Raw genomic sequence first — 17322 nt, 5'->3', positions numbered from 1 at the left:
ACACCGAAAAAAACAAAACTTCAATGGAATGGAATGAGAAAGGAACGAAGACCTCAAACAGACGAGCGCGCAAATTATTTGCATAACTCTCAATTAGCTAGCACATCCACCAGCCTCGACACTGCTATGTGACATTTGAGTGAGTAACGTGGGTTGCTGGTATGTATGTAAGCATTTTGGTTATACGAACATGTTTATTTTACCACTGCAATAATGCTATAGCTACTAGTAGCTAGCTAAATAAACCATTAACTAGCATATGCCTGCCGTTCTAGCTGCACTTGTGAGACGTTTAGAGATATTAATGCACGCTTCGAGTATTGGTATTATAGCACGCCACAGTCTGATTATGTTGCTTGGCTGGTGTTCTACCTAGCTAGGTAGCTATTTGTTGTATCTTATGTTGTTGTATTTAGATGTGTCCGAAATGTGCGGATGAGTAATATTGTCTATCAACGTCGTGCTGCGGTCTGCACGCCTCACCTCGTGGCAGTCAGTGATGACGTCAACATGTAATGTTATGACATTTGTAATTTTGTGAGGTTTGTGGGCTCCATCTAGTGTACTTTACAGACAATTCCGCACTAAGTTCAATCAGGACATGGGTTCATCGTAGCTTCTTTTCTTTTTTCAATGAAGTATACATTTCTTTCTGCCATCTGAAAATATACTGTACATAGATTGAATAGGAACAACTGGAAGGGTGTTTGAACCGGAGTCACCAGGTTTTGGACTAACAAGCACACTACTACATGTACCATAGAGGTCCAGACCTCTTGGCAGAAGCAATAGTACACTCCCATACTTGGAGGCACTATATTCTCCAGAAAAGTATCCCATGCACAAACCAGAATGTGAACAGGGGAAAACTTCCATCAAAGGCCAGAAAAACCATGGGTTTCCCACTGCTGGTACCAGTAGTGTAGGTGCCCAAACCCAACACCTAGCAACCTCATCAAAAGAGTTTAGGATCTCTTGGCCTAATGGCAAGGTCCCAGGTACCACTCCAACTTCGCTACACTGGTGTCAGAAATGGGATGTCCCCGATTGCGCCTGTGCCCCAAGGGTGCAGGCACGGGGAACTAGAGAAGTGCAAGCCAGACTATTCGAAGGAAGGTTGTAGGGTGTAGCGACCTTAAGATTCTGATCTCTTGGTGTAACAGCTAAGGTGTTTGACAGTCGCAAACCACCCAGCTGCAAGCCCGGCCAGTTGGGACTTCCCTTCTCCAAAATCGGAGCAAACAGCTGGAGCAGGTTTTGAACCAGCAATGCTGTGATTATGGGGTGAATCGAGTGCAGTACCACCTGTACCATAAAGGTCTACACCTCTTGGTAGAGGCTGAAGTGCACGACGTGCCACGTAATGTTGGAGATAGCGCAGACTGAATTTTGCAACCCTGTCATTGAATCAGTTGGTGTAAATTGTGTTACTTTTGGGGGGCTTTGTGAATATAGGCCTATTTAAAATTCACAATATTAAAATTGTCAGTATGTTTTAAAATCACCTAACATGCAGCCTAAAATCCTTTAAAATATGTAATATTCAAATATTATGATATACGAAATGAGGAGAGAAAGAAGTAGGCTCAATGTATTATTGTTGACGGTAGTCCACTGCTCCTATGTCATCACAGGTTATCTACCCTCAAATGTTTTGAACATCCCACAATGCGGTGCGCATTTTGTGAACATAGATATCAGCTGTGCCTGTGGGATGAAAATCAAGACCATACCAAGGTTAGGGAGGCAGTCCGAGATTGTTTGCTAAGATGGATGACGATTGTGGCACATTTTGGGAGCATGGAGAGGCCGGAGATAGCCAGACTACTAAATTGGGCTAAGGAACAGAAGATGGGTATTGGAAAAAGGCCATCAGTGCATGTTCTGCAAGCAGTACTGCGGCATGAGCGTGGTGAACGGATAGACAGGCTGATTTGAATTTGTGCTTCAGTAAGGTTGACTTCTTAGCATTCATTGCCATGGTTATAAATTGTACTGCAAAAATGGAATGTAAATCACAGAAAGTAGATGTTGTGGTGGCAGTACTTGGGTGTATAATGTTTTACTGTGGAAGAGATACAAGGTGTGTTGAACGAGAGTCCGGTCCTCCCAGGCCGTTGGCCTGGTGTATCATCAGTTAGGGTCAAAGTAGTGGAATGGGGTGGTGATTTAAAAAAAAAAAATGAAATGGGTGTAGGGTTAGTTGGTGGGTAATTTTTATTTATTTCCCCCCCTTTTTTTGTATCACAAAAATGTACATGATCGACCACACACTACCGCACAGTAGATGGCGGTATGCGCAAACAAAATGTGCGAACTTCATTATAACCGAAGAAGAAGAAGCTGTGCCTATGTATCGCTGCAGTGCATTAGCAAAGCGACAGCAACGCAGGATTGTAGCTGCTCGGGGGTGCTGAGCAAATAATATCTCAGTCCGGGTTGGATAGGACTCTCGCAGTTTCTATAATTTGAAAAATATATCTAGATCGACTGCTTTAAATTTAAGTGAATCAGATTGTAACCAGGCTATTTGTGCTTTTATTTATTTTTATTTGTTTAGGCTATTTGTTTTGTATTCATTTAAATGACCCCGACTCTCACCAATGGTGTAAGCTGTGTTCATCTCTGCCTGGGTAGACCATTTTGATCATCTGGTATTTGGTATTTATTTTAAATAATTTAAGTGTTATTGTTGTACTCTCAGAAGGGAGTCCCTTTACGGAATACAGCTGGATTGCTTAGGGGAATCTTCAAATCTGTCTGGGCTAGGAGGAGATTCGATTTTTTTCCAACCGGGAGTGGGGGATAATATGTCCAGGCGAAAACAGAACAACCCCTTCAAAGTTAATTGTAGGTATCTAAGATATTGTAAATGACATTTTTACTTGTTGAAAAGTAGTGAGGAGGATCATTTCCATCCATCTAACTAGACGATTGTTTTCGCCACCGTTGCAATTGTGAACTGCAAGACAATGTGTCAATCACCATCGTTGATACAAGCGCCTGATACAATGTTTTTGTTCAACCTATGTGGCGCGACGGCAATATTTTAATAATTTTGATGATACATTGAATCAACGAGCGTGACACTGACGACTGTCTGTATCTTTGAACCAAACAAATGATCATGAACCATTATTAGGCTACTAATACTATGATATTTGTATGGAGATGACAACCTCACAATTGCATGCGCAGGTCGTTTTCTCTGAGGGAAACTATTCAGATAGTTATTTCCATGTGTTTACCGGCGCTTATGTTGGTGGTTTTTAAGAAGATTCTTTGTTTGAGACAGCATGAAAACCTGCTGTGGCATGCTGGTCCCTGTTCTCAACTCTTGTTTTGAGAGTATGATATAGCCTACCAATGTCAATGCAAATAATGTTAGTCTTGAGAGTAGGACAGATTTCACCCTTATTGGTCTCAGAATCCATTTAAGATGTTGTCCCTCGTATAGTGTCAGTTTAAACTAGGTACAACATTCTTTTGCTCTGAGTGTACTTTATGTTTCTCTGGATAAGCTCTCCACATCTCAGATTCAGATACAGAACCAGTACAGCCAGTGGAGAATAGCAATGTCGGTCATAATACTGGCATTGTCAATGCCTGTGGCCACTAAAACATGTTTTATTTCTCTATTTTAAAGTTTCTGTTCCATGAGTGTTGTTGTCTCTGTCATAGTCACCAGCTTAGGGGAGGGTGTTTTTTAGTGTCCCTGACTACTTTAGCTACTTTGGCTATCTGCAAGCAACATTCCTCCAATTCCAATGGGAGACTATTCCAGAGCTGGTATAGGCTAGGTACCACAGGTTTGGTAGCTGTGTAGGGGTAGCCCTGACAAATTTCTACTGATGGTAATGATGATGTCCTTTTCCTATGCATGCTAGAAGGTCAAACTGAGAGCATGATGTATTGGCCTGCTGATCTTTCATAGTGTAGGCTACTGGATGCCTGAGGACGCATAAGTCCACACAAGGGGCTCGAACCCAACGATACAGTGAGATGACCATGTAGCCTTTATGGTCCTTTTCAAAATAAAATGTTATTGGTTACATACATGGTTAGCAGATGTTAATGCGAGTGTAGCGAAATGCTTGTGCTTCTAATTCCGACAATGCAGTAATATCTAACAAGTAATCGAACAAATTCACAACTACCTTATACGCACAAATGTAAAGGGATGCATACGAATATGTACATATAAATATATGGATGAGCGATGGCTGCGCGGCATAGGCAAGATACAGTAGATGGTATAGAATAAAGTATATACATGAGTAATGTAGGATAACATTATTCAAGTTGTGTTATTTAAAGTGACCAGTGATCCATTTATTAAAGTGGCCAGAGATTTGAGTCTGTATGTTGGCAGCAGCCTCTATGTTAGTGGTGGCTGTTTAACAGTCTGATGGTCTTGAGATAAATGTTTTTGAGTCAATCGGTCCCAGCTTTGATGCACCTGTATTAATACGTGACCTTGCCTTCTGGATGATAGCAGGGTGAACCGGCAGTAGCTCAGGTGTTTGTTTTCCTTGATGATCTTTTTGGCCTTCCTGTGACATCGGGTGCTGTAGGTAGGTAGGCGAGTCTAGTTTGTTTTAAATATGGTGTTGAAATACGTATTGCTCTAATGGCCTCAATAATTCTTATGTGCTAATAACATCATCTGGCATGGGAAACAGTAACACCGTAAGGATGCATTGTGTTTCTAGACTTATTGGTCCATAGAAGTCTGTTGTTCAAACACAGTATAGGATTGATAATGGGTGTTGTTTTACTAAGGTATTTTTTGGGGGGGGCTTCTACAGTGATGTCTACAAGCTTCACGTACTACTTCTGACTGATAGTTATGAAATAACAACTGTCTTTTTTATTACCCTCAGAATGAACCAGACCTTCGCACTTTCCTATGACCACATACAGTTGGTCCATACAGTTGGTCCAAGACAAATTCACACACACACACACACACACACACCACATAGTTTATAAAATGATAATCGGCCATTTTCTTAACCCACCATCGAATTAAACATTATTATAATCCTTAAAAGTGGTGTGTGTGTGTTGTGAACTGATGTGAAATGTCCCTCGATGTAGAGCACAGACATTACCAGCATGGGAAAACTAATCAGCTAGCCTGTCTGAGCCAATCATGGCTGGGGTAGAGGGAAAGCATAGCAGGGGAAACCACAGCTCTGTTAGAAGTCTCATTAGCCCTGAAAGGGTTGGTGATTATAAACAGGTCTGTTTTGATAGCATGCGTTCAGGTTGTATCAGAATAGTCTTCATTGTGGATCTATAATGTATCATCTTCACAACACACATACTTGAGGAAGCCATACAGATGGGTCATTTTCTGTTGATTTGTCTGAGTGGAGTTGGGATCATTTCAGACACTTCACTGGGGAGTAGGGCTCCACAGAGTGGGAGGGATTCTGGAGAAAAAGGGATCACCTTAATTAAATACCAGGCTGTCAATTAGGCGAAGTGAGAAATGATCTGGGAGTCTGGGATTAGCTGATGTCTGTGTTTCACCATTCCCATGGTCCTGAACACCAGAGTGCCTGTACACAGATGGAAGGCAGGGGCCCCAGCACTTCCTGGAGACTCAGACAGTATTGTGTGACTGTGTGTGTTGGAGCAGAGGGTGGGTAAAAAAGAGGGGAGCTTGAATTCAACAGGAGCCCCATTGCTTAGTGTTTGACTAGAGTTTTGGCATTCTCTCTTTTGTCTGTTTTGTTTTGTCCCCCCTTCCTCCTCCTCTCTCCCTCTGTGTCTGTTGGCTGATGAGTTTGTCTTTGTCTGGATTCAGTCAGACACTGCGTCACCTCCTGCCTACAGACACGCAGACTCAGAGATAACATCAGAGTGGCAGAGACATGGGGAGGGAGTGCGGGAGGGAGAAGAGACAGATGTACAGACAGACCCTAGCAGTGGGGGTGGGGTAGCTCTCACACATCAATCATTGGCTGTGTGCTGTGGAGCCAGTCTGTAGCAGTTCATAGTTCAACAATCAGACCCACTCTACCAATGCTAATGAGTGCCTGGATCACTATGGCAAATGTTCCCAAACTATTTTCACATTCTATACTCTGCTAAAAAGTTAATGCAGGAATGACAGCCCTGTGAAGATTAGAGTGGAGTTTAAAAAAATGATACTTGAAGATTATTCCTCAACCCTCTCGCACACAGACCATGCTCCTCAGTGGTATGTTACTCCAGGATTAGAACAGAGGCTGTAATTACCTCTGCCAGCCTCAGGTAACTGGATGAGAGATGTTCCTTCCATCACACTGAATGGAAAGACTGGACAGGAAGGGGAGGGGGAATTCATTGCATTCAGAAGCAGAGGGTGATAACTGGAGGGCTATGGAACCTAAACTGTTGCAGTTTAAATATATATTTTTACCTTCGAGATAAATCAAAATGATCAAAATGAAATCTCCATTTATGTATACTGATCCTGTTTTGATACTGATGACAGGAGAGGTCCTCAGGAATGAGTGTACTGTCACTAACAACTGAGGAGGTACTGTGCTCCCATCACAACCGTGTCAAGCTTGGGTGTAGATCGGAGGGGAAATGGGATACGAATGCAATGAGCAGAGATGCTGTAAAATGCTAAGCGCCATGTGAGGGGTTTAAGCAGACACATATGGGCTCCGTTGGTGATGTATTGGCCTCCCCCTCAGAGCTGCTGGTATGGATATAGAACAGTCAGAGCTGCATATGAGCAGGGAGGACAGAGGGTGAGCCAGGCTGTGCGGTATGTGGGTGGTACTGAGAGCGGGAGAAACACTGCCTTGCAGGCTGCTACTGGAAAGGAGTGCAGGCTGCTTCCCCCTGGGACTGCAGCATGCCTGGATAAGCGTGTGTGTGTTCGTTCTGCTTCTGTGAAAATTGGGGGTCTGGTTGTGTGAATGTGCATGTGTCAACGTGCACTTCTGCGTTGTGTTGATGCAGCATTATATTGGCATGTCAGTGAATTTTAAAGCATCCTTGTCAACTGCATATAGGCTAGGTGAATGATTGTGTTTAAAGGTTTAGGTCTTTCATGTATTCTGTTGTGTTTCTACAACTGTCTTGTACTAGTGTATTATAACAGCTATGCTGGGTTTATGTGTGTAGCTACGGCTCCTTTAATGCTGGATAGGCTTGCTATTCTAATCTGAAGCACTTTCTTCAGTAGGCTATGTGTGATAGATTGCTTGGATTTTTGTGGCTAGTCAGCACCTACACCAGGTAACTGAAGTACAGACTACACACCAGGCTCTCTGGTGTTTGTTATGCCCTCCATGTTAAATATTACAGGTCTGTGCTCTAGAAATGTCTTCCCCTGACTTCATGATCACGCTCCGCCTTGCACTACTGACCTGTCAATCTTCTGTTCCAGGGCTGTCATTCCTATGCCTAGCACGTTTTACCTCAAGGCTTTGTCTACTAGCTGTATTTTCCTGCATTGTCTTGTAATATATCATATACAATATATTATACACACCTGACTCGATATCAAATCAATAAAAATATTTTTCTATATCATTGAGGATAGCCTCAATCAAGAATACGATGGAAAGTGACCGCCCATTTTACCTTGGTTCCTCGATCTTCTGGTTTTTGAATGGGCTTTCAAGGTTATATAACCAAATTCCCAAACGCTGTCATTTAAGATATACAATTATATTCTTATTTGTGTATTAATTTACTTCTACCCGATGCCTTTTAAGATGTTAATTTGCATCCTGTTTGCGTCTGTGTCTGTTGGATTTAAAAACATTTAAAAAAGGAAGAAAGTCGACATGTAGTTGTCACACTTTCCCATCGTAACCACCCTTATTTTTGAAACGTTACTATGGGCACAGCCAAACAACGGAAGTGATGGATTCGACTTTCGCTTTACTTCTCTACTGCAGCTCGCCGTTGGCAAATTAGCCAGAGTCAATTATTTGGAGTCATTTTATAGTATACAGTTTAAAAGTCAAGTAAACGAGTATATAAGCGTAATTTTACATTTATTTCACTCAAGTTCTCTGTTAGCTAGACCTACTAGGCTAGTTCTGTTGTGATAATAACGTTAGTTGTGTTGTCAGAGTTAAGGGCCAGGCACAAAGCCAATAACTATAATGATAAACTATAGGCTACATAACTATAACATGTTGGTGAGGATCCACACTAGAGGAAAGTTCTTATTGTTCTGAAGTCCTACACCTGTCAATCAACTGATCAACGCATCCTACCTGCCTATTAATAAGGTGACTATGCATTCTCTAACGCACAGATACTGGTTCAGACCATTCGGTACTTTCAGGGTCTGTTCATTGTCACAGTGACAACTGCAAATAATACATCAATGTAGGCCTAATGTAAAGCAATATAGTAACTCCTACTGTATTTAAATGTTGCAATTCAACAACAAACACCATATTGCCTGCACATCTATTACAGCATGTCATTGCCTCATTGCTCAAGTGGTTTCCATTTTTCTAATGGTTGTCAATTTCTTTGGGTTTTATTTTTCACTGTGCTCATCTCTCTGTCCTGTGCAACTATTTGCAATGCATCAGTGCAACAGTGTTATCATAATAACCGGCCAAAAGTGATCACACCAATGCACTTTCTCTCCTCAACAATCCACAGGTACTGCAGGATTTTGTTCAAACTAGTCACCCCACCTGACCAACTGAGCTAATTGATCAGTTTAATGATTGCCTAAATTCAACACACCTGATCCTCCAGGTCGATTAAATAATAAACATGAAGTGACTGCGGCACTCCAGGACCAGTGTTGTCTACCCCTGCTATAGCCTGTTGTGAATGAGAACAGCTGAAAGAGGCTAGTAATGTGTAGCCGAAGTAAGAAGCTCAATATTTATCAGTCAGTGCAAGAAAAGTTTTACTGTTATCAATTGAGTACACAATTATTGTCCATGTTATGTAGGCTAATTTGAATAACCTCATGTCCTATTTTGTAAAAAAAAACAGCATATTACTACAGCCTAGGCCTGATTTTGCAACCATTTCGATTAGTTTGGGACTATTCTGAACAGTTTAGAAGGTCCAGAAAGGTACATAAGCAGGCCACTCATGTGTTTTGTCAGGATGTAGCCCAGTGTTAAGATAGGCCTACTATAGGAAAATATGGGCTTCTCCTTTCTAACTCCCTGCCTGTTCTTAATGCTGTAGCCTATTTTACATTCAGCAGGTAAGAGCAAGCAGGTATCTCTCCTCTAATAGGCTAATTTAGTAGGTTAAAGAATAAGTGTCCAGCAAGCTTTTGTAGTCTGGCTTTTTCTGGGACTCCACGAGATTGAATACGAAGAGATCCCAGGTGCGTAATTGCACAACAGACAGGCTTGGGATGTAGATCTCCTAAATTAGAAACATATGCATATTAGCTCATAATTCATTAGCTCAATGTTAGGCTTAATACTGCCATGAATATATCTAGTCAATTTACGAAAGGAAAAATAAGTTTATCTGATCAGGAAATCATAGGTAGCCTACACTGTGTTCTCCTGAGGCTGTGCTGAGTGCTCTCCCTCCCAGTCCCCTGGTACCAACTGGAAAACCTACCCTATTCTTTCAGTTTTTTAGGGACAAGAAATGTATCCTACCGAGGCTACAACACATACACAATGTAATGAAGAATGTTATTGTTTTCAATTGAGTACAAAACTCTAGTCTAGGGTGTAAACTACAGTGAATAGCCTATGTCATTTGAATAACGCTCAAAAGCCTAGCGTTTTTTAAATGTTCATTTAGAAATTACTGCATGTAGCCTGCCTGATTGGGCAACCATTTGGATCAGTTCTGTTTTTTTTCTCAGCTGTTAGCCTACAAGGTCCAGGCACATTACCAGGCCAGTAATATAGTGTATTTTTCAGGATTTATCGGCGAAAAGAAACATGCTAATGCAGGGATTTCTAGTGGCGAGCATATGAATTATGATAAGGAAGTGTATCCGTAGTTTCTGCATTTGGCTTCCGTGTTTTAAGTGTTTAAAATCAGGTGGATTTGCCTAGAGTTAAATTGGGCCAGCCCTCCCTCGGATGGTCTTATCATCTCCCTGTGACTCCTCTGTTCACAGGGCCCTTCCACAGCACCGGCTTTGCAGGCCCCCTCCACACTATTAACATGGATGGCAGGGAAGATTTCATTGAGGACACCGAATGCCACAGCAACAATTCCCAACAGGACAGCGTTTCAGGTAGGCATTTAGGGCATTTCCCTGACCCTAATGTGACATACTCTCTGTAGGCGGTGTCGTGAGAGAATATGACTAGTTCTGTTGTCTGTCTATATTGATAGGACTGTGTTTGCCTCCATAGAAGACAGTGATAGCGACCTGGACAACCACGACTCATCCTCCAACACCTCAGCTGACGACCACATGACCTCCACCAAGAGAACACACCACAGGGGAGTTAAAGAAGTGAGTGTCACTGTCAGGGTTACCCATGGAGGGGTGTTCTCTCCTCCTAGCACTGTGTGGTCACTGAGTGCGGGCCTGCCTGGTTGCTGATTCACACATGCATTTCCTTCCTGATTTGATAGTGTTCTACAGATCTCAGGGTCATCTGGCCTTCTAGACTTATGTGGAAAGATTATTGCCCCACCCCGCACTGTCCATTTTCCAGAATTATGTTATTCAATAATCCTACAGAAAGAGATGCAGCACAAGAATACGTCTGAATACATTGCGTTTGTAAATTGTAAACTGGCGATTCACAGAATATCCTCACACTTTCAGACCCCAGAAACCGAAAGCATCTCAGGTTGTGTGGTGTGATTCACACCCATGGCAGAGTCATACAGGGTGTCATAGTGACAGTCAATTAGTCACTGGGGGCCTGAGGGTAATTCTCTCTCACCCTCAACCCACCCAACACCACAACCACACACAACCTTATGACCTACCATTCAGGATTCCTGCTCCCAGGACCAGCCATAGAGGTACTGTAGAGAGGATGAGCATATCCACCCTTTAGATGTACACATTAAATCCTCTTCTAATATTTGCCCTATAGTCTCAGTGTAGGCAGAACCACCATTACATAACCTACTGTATTATTACACAATCATTAGCATACATATTACTGATGAAGCAGATCTGTATGGTAGCTCCACATAGCATCCACAGTATCTGGGTGTACAGTAGTACTGATGCCTCTGTGTTTCTCAGGAGAGCGAGGAGGGGGCCGACCTGATGAACAGCTGTGTGTGTCCTCTGTGCACCCTGGAGTTCAGCAGCCCCGAGCAGCTCATCACACACGTCTACCAGGTGAGGACAGTACAGTACCAGACAGCCCACCATGGCACCAAGTATTCAGACGGGGCCAAAGCCTCCTTAGCCTCAGCGGTTGGATTGGCGGGATAATGGGCTAGGGTTAGATTATCACCTTTAAACCTCCTAGGAGCTACTGTCATCACTACACTAAAGAGGGAAGGATACTTATGATCCAGTCATGTGATCAGTCTCTGGGTTATGTGTCAACCTAAGTTTTGGATCTTTCATCCAGTTTTAAGTTGTTATGCCAGTGTCTTGTAACTGAGCCAGAATTAAACGTTTACCAACAACCACTTCCTCCTCCTTCCAATTGTGTACTTTCTCACATGATGGTGGAGTGTTAACCATATATGTTTATGCCACAATTGTAGATATGTGTATTTTTAGATATGCACTGTTGGGGTTTGCCCTCACTTTTTTATGTCGCTTATAAAAGACACAACAATTCTGGTCTACCTAATTAAATGACTATAAATCTCCATCTCTCTCCCTTTTGCTCCCTCTTTCTCTGTCTCTCTCTGTGGAGCAGCACACATCGTTGATGGGCAGCAGTAAGAACTACGTGTGCCCAGTGTGTGGGCGCGCGCTCAGCTCGCCAGGCTCCCTGGGGCGCCACCTTCTCATCCACTCTGAGGACCGCCTCTCCAACTGTGCTGTGTGTGGGACACGCTTCACCGACACCAACAACTTCAACAGGTCTGTGCCTCCTCCACCACTACTACCTCATTTCAGCCCTATACCCTAGTTTAGTGCTTCAGCCTTTCACACACAATGACATGGGTTATCTACAGAGTTAGGCTGTCTGTCTGAGCTAGCCTGTAACAGCTGTGTCCTGTAACTACTCACGTCTCTGCCCCCCTAAACAGGGAGAAGCTCAGAGAGATCCTGAACACAGGCAGCAGAATGGAATGCAGCAGCGGAGATGAGAACTGTTCCATGTCCCGGTCTCTCTCCGGCAGCCCCATGGGCAACCCCGGTCATGGCCTGGGACACAGCCACGGGCCCGGCCACAACCAAGGACACGGTCCAAACCACAACCCTGGCACAGGCCACATCCCGGGACACAACCACGGCCCGGGATACAACCCCGGCCACAACCAGGGACACAACCATGGCCAAGGTCCCGGACACCTCCCAGGCCACCCACTCCCCTCGCTGCACCACAGCCTCCTCTCTTCGCCCCCCACCTTCCCTGACACCCTCAGCCCCTCACCAGGCCTACCTCTGCTGCCAGACATCCTGAGCCCCATGCCTGTGCACCCGGCCGGAGTGCTGCTGGTGTGCAACAGCTGTGTGGCCTACCAGCAGCTGGTGGACGCCCAGTCTCCTATGAGGAAGTGGGCCATGCGCAGGAAGAACGAGCCGGTGGAGGCACGCATGCACCGTCTAGAGCGTGAGCGCTCCGCCAAGAAGACCAAGCGGGAGCACGAGTCGCCCGAGGAGCGGGAGCTGCGACGGCTGCGGGACCGTGAAGCCAAGCGGATGCAGAGGCTGCAGGAGACAGAGGAGCAACGGACACGGAGGCTTCTCCGCGACAGGGAGGCCATGCGGATGAAGAGGGCCAACGAGACGCCAGATAAGAGGCAGGCCAGGCTGATCCGTGAGAGAGAGGCCAAGAGACTGAAACGGCGGCTGGAGAAGATTGACCCCTCCCTGAGAGGTCAGATAGAGCATGACCCAGCTGCTATGGCCGCCCTGACGGCAGACATGAGCCTGTTCCAGTTCCCCTGCCCCATGCCTGTTCCCTCTCTGGACAACAGCCTCTTCATGAAGCTGCCCTAGCAGGACCAGGTCACTGGGGGCAGCACACTGGACCACTAACAGTTACAATGACTTACTCCACTACGCCTATGGGTTGCCATGGTCACAGATGGAACCATTCCATGCTGGTTGAAATTCCAGCAGCTTCTGTGTCCAACGACTTGATACCCAAACTCCTGTGTCAACAAATAACATTAATTTATTGCAGGGTCAAGAATGTTTCACTTAATGATATTGATAAAGCATGTTGTCAAGAGATTTGATCTGTTCAGGAGGCTAGCAGACTTTGACTTAGCAGCCCATTGTGTCAGGAGCAGTTACACCCTTCCATCTTTTGCACATGGACCTTTAGTGGTGGGAGTGAGTCACGTAGCCCATGGCTCTTTCCCTCGCCTCTGGTCCCTTCTGCTCGCCCAGTCGCTGGTGTTTACCGGCGGCTACACCTCTCTCTCTCACGCTGCCAACGTGGGTCTCTGCTCTGGCTAGCTCATATCCACCCAATCAACTACCTCAGTAAGGGCCGAGGACGAGCCCTCTGGTCTACGTTCTGACTCCAAGCTTCTTTACACGTACACTACAGAAGAGAATGCGGGTTGTTTCCTTCGTTTGAGGATTTGTTTATATCTTTAGGATGTGCTTACTGGGGGAATATTCAACAGGACAGAACATTCAGAAATGTATGGTATAAAACGGGAACGATAGAAAACGGGCCTGTTCTATACATCACAATTCTATCCACTATGCTCAGAATATTCTGTACTATTTAATGAGCCCTGTTTTGAGCAACATTCTCCTTCATTCCAGCATGTTCTCTTCAACTCAATATACAGTTGAAGTCGGAAGTTTACATAAACTTAGATTGGAGTCAAACCTATAGTTTTGGCAAGTCTGTTAGGACATCTACTTTGTGCATGACACAATTCATTTTTCCAATTTTATTTTACAGAAAGATTACTTCACTTGTAATTCACTGTATCACAATTCCAGTGGGTCAGAAGTTTACATGCACTAAGTTGATTGTGCCTTTAAACAGCTTGGAAAATTCCAGAAAATTATGTCATGGCTTTAGAAGCTTCTGACAGGCTAATTGACATCATTTGAGTCAACTGGAGGTGTACCTGTGGATGTATTTCAAGGCCTACCTTCAAAATCAGTGCCTCTTTGCTTGACATCATGGGAAAATCAAAAGAAATCAGCCAAGACCTCAGAAAAGAAAATTGGACACCTACACAAGTCTGGTTCATCCATGGGAGCAATTTCCAAACGCCTGATGGTACAACGTTCATCTTTACAAACAATAGTACACAAGTATAAACACCATGGGACCACGCAGCCGTCATACCGCTCAGGAAGGAGACACTTTGTCTCCTAGAGATGAACATACTTTGGTGCGAAAAGTGCAAATCAATCATAGAACAACAGCAAAGGACCTTGTGAAGATGCTGGAGGAAACAGGTACAAAAGTATCAATATCCACAGTAAAACAAGTCCTATATCGACATAACCTGAAAGGCCGCTCAGCAAGGAAGAAGCCACTGCTCCAAAACTGCCATTAAAAAAAGGCAGACTATGGTTTGCAACTGCACATGGGGACAAAGATCGTACTTTTTGGAGAATCTCCTCTGGTCTGATGAAACAAAAATAGAACTGTTTGGCCATAATGACATTTACATTTAAGTCATTTAGCAGACGCTCTTATCCAGAGCGACTTACAAATTTGGTGCGAAAAGTGCAAATCAATCACAGAACACAGAATGACCATTGTTATGTTTGGAGGAAAAAGGGGGAGGCTTGCAAGCCGAAGAACACCATCCCAACCGTGAAGCACAGGGGTGGCAGCATCATGTTGTGGGGGTGCTTTGCTGCAGGAGGGACTGGTGCACTTCACAAAATAGATGGCATCATGAGGCAGGAAAATGGTGTTTAAATTGAAGCAACATCTCAAGACATCAGTCAGGAAGTTAAAGCTTGGTCGCAAATGGGTCTTCCAACTGGACAATGACCCCAAGCATACTTCCAAAGTTGTGGCAAAATGGCTTAAGGACAACAAAGTCAAGGTATTGGAGTGGCCATCAAAGCCCTGACCTCAATCCTGTAGAAAATTTGTGGGCAGAACTGAAAAAGCGTGTGGGAGCAAGGAGGCCTACAAACCTGACTCAGTTACACCAGCTCTGTCAGGAGGAATGGGCCAAAATTCACCCAACTTATTGTGGAAGGCTACCTAAAACGTTTGACCCACAATTTAAAGGCAATGCTACTAAATACTAATTGAGTGTATGTAAACTTCTTACCCACTGGGAATGTGATGAAAGAAATAAAAGCTGAAATAAATGACTCTACTATTATCCTGACATTTCACATTCTTAAAATAAAGTGTTGATCCTAACTGACCTAAGACAGGGAATTTTTACTGGGACTAAATGTCAGGAATTGTGAAACTGAGTTTAAATGTATTTGGCTAAGGTGTTTGTAAACTGCCGACTTCAACTGTATACTGCCACTACTGTAGGTCTCTTTGCCTTTTATTAGTCACATTGACCCTCCTCAATCTGTTTTTCCCTCGTACCTTCTCAACACTCCATAACCTTTGCCAAGTAATTGGTAATAATTTCCTTTTTACTTTATGCATCTTCGGCTCATCAAACTCCAATCTTTGCTGCTGTTAGTGTTCTGTATATGTTAGTTACCTCTAGGACATTTAGGACTGCTAATTTACTAGCATTTTTCTAAATGCCCCAAATTGTCATATTTCCTTCTTCACCCAGCCAACGTATTTAAAAATGCTCATATGTCAGGGTAAATGCTATATTTTAAATAACTAAACTCTGCATTTTAAGTGATCTCACTTTGCAGAGTTCCACTCATTATTAAACCTGTTGACCCTCGACCAGTTGGGAGAGATCTCTGGTCTTATCTGTTTCATTGACCTCATTCCAATTGATATTTATGCAACATGATGTGAATATATATATTTTGTAAAAAAAAAAAGAAAAAAGGGGGATATTTTGTTTGGTGTGTATATAAGATGCAATTACACATTTTGCCATGTTTGGTTCTGTACTGTATGTATTTGTTTTTTCCTTCTCTTTGGTCATTTGTTCTCAATTTCTTTCCTCAAAGGTAACCTCTGATACGCAATGTTTCTCAACTGAGCTCTGCAGACAGTGACAACATTACATTATTAGTTTTCTGGAGTATTCCTCAAGACAGGAACTAAGACCGGTTCTCAGTTTGAGCCACTACCAGGCTGAAGCCCACAACAGAATAGCATCCTGCTCAACAGGGAAAAGCTATTATATTCTAATCGTCCTTAAGAGTGTAGGAGCGGTTCTAACCTCTATGCAACAGTGCTGTTTATTCCAAGGGAAATTTGACTATTAAAACTATGCAGAGTGCAGGAAAAAACAAATGGACTCAAATGTATGGAATTGTGCAACTCAGGCGATGCAACTCAGTGAGGCCTCTTTGGCCATAGATTCAGCGCCCTGGTCCATGAACTTATTTTCAGCAGGGTCATTTCACTATCCTAATTTAAGATACACAGAGAGCAGAGCCATGCTGCAGACAGTGTCGTCACACATGGTCAGTACAACAAAATCTGCTACAAAATCTGTATAATTTCTGCCAAGTACTAAACGTATGGACACCTTTTCAATAATGAATACTGGGTATTCTGACTGATTTTAACTGGCAGCTGACAGTGTCATCCTCACACAGTGGAATAATGTTATGGAAAATGTGGAGTACGCTCTTCGACATTAAAATACTACAAAGGAAATGGTATTGACAGTTTCCCAGGATCTGTTTGTGCGTTTGAACAGCACTGTTTAAAGCTCTGCCTAGCGTGACAGTCTGGATTAGCACTGCATGTCGTGAAACTGCATTTGTATTCTGTTATTCTATGCCTGCCTGTTTTTGTTCAATTTAATCAAGACTGTTCTTTGAACTTTGGCCTTTTTACTAGTCTATCAGGATATTCTCTTGACGTCCATGTTTACAAAGGAAATCCTTTTAAGAAGGCCAAAATCAATGAGGGTAAACAAAAGTGAAAAGGAGAACACTATGCTAGTTCTGTTGTCACAATTCTCAGAATGGTACTTTTACAGCAGCCGTTCTGCTACTGGATTAACAGATGTACAGATCATATTAAAAGCAGGAATAGAATGTGGAAATAAACATTGACACCCGTGCCGTGTAGTAAAGTCAATCTCTCTTCTCTTTCAGTTCACCCTATGCTCTAGTCAGCAAATAAAGCATGCCACTCAAATGGACTG

The 17322-nt window shown here is 43.4% G+C and overlaps 1 protein-coding gene across 6 annotated transcripts; it reads left to right on the top strand.

Moving 5' to 3' along the window:
- Positions 1-20: 20 nt before the first annotated feature.
- Positions 21-17255, top strand: LOC129834555 (zinc finger protein 821-like). 6 transcript variants are annotated; one of them, XM_055899658.1, is made up of 6 exons: positions 21-159; positions 10088-10207; positions 10329-10432; positions 11183-11281; positions 11817-11983; positions 12154-17255. In XM_055899658.1, exons 2-6 carry the CDS (start codon positions 10135-10137, stop codon positions 13067-13069), a joined length of 1359 nt encoding a protein of 452 aa, XP_055755633.1. In that variant the 5' UTR covers positions 21-159; positions 10088-10134; the 3' UTR covers positions 13070-17255. The 6 variants fall into 6 exon arrangements, with proteins under 6 accessions (XP_055755633.1, XP_055755635.1, XP_055755632.1 ...); XM_055899660.1 differs by having other exon boundaries at positions 22-139; XM_055899657.1 differs by lacking the exon at positions 21-159 and adding an exon at positions 2309-2850 and having other exon boundaries at positions 10332-10432.
- The last annotated feature ends 67 nt before the right edge of the window (positions 17256-17322 follow it).

Source organism: Salvelinus fontinalis, chromosome 35, assembly GCF_029448725.1.
Source record: "Salvelinus fontinalis isolate EN_2023a chromosome 35, ASM2944872v1, whole genome shotgun sequence".
Lineage (NCBI taxonomy): Eukaryota > Metazoa > Chordata > Actinopteri > Salmoniformes > Salmonidae > Salvelinus > Salvelinus fontinalis.
This window is presented reverse-complemented; position numbering and strand designations above follow the sequence as displayed.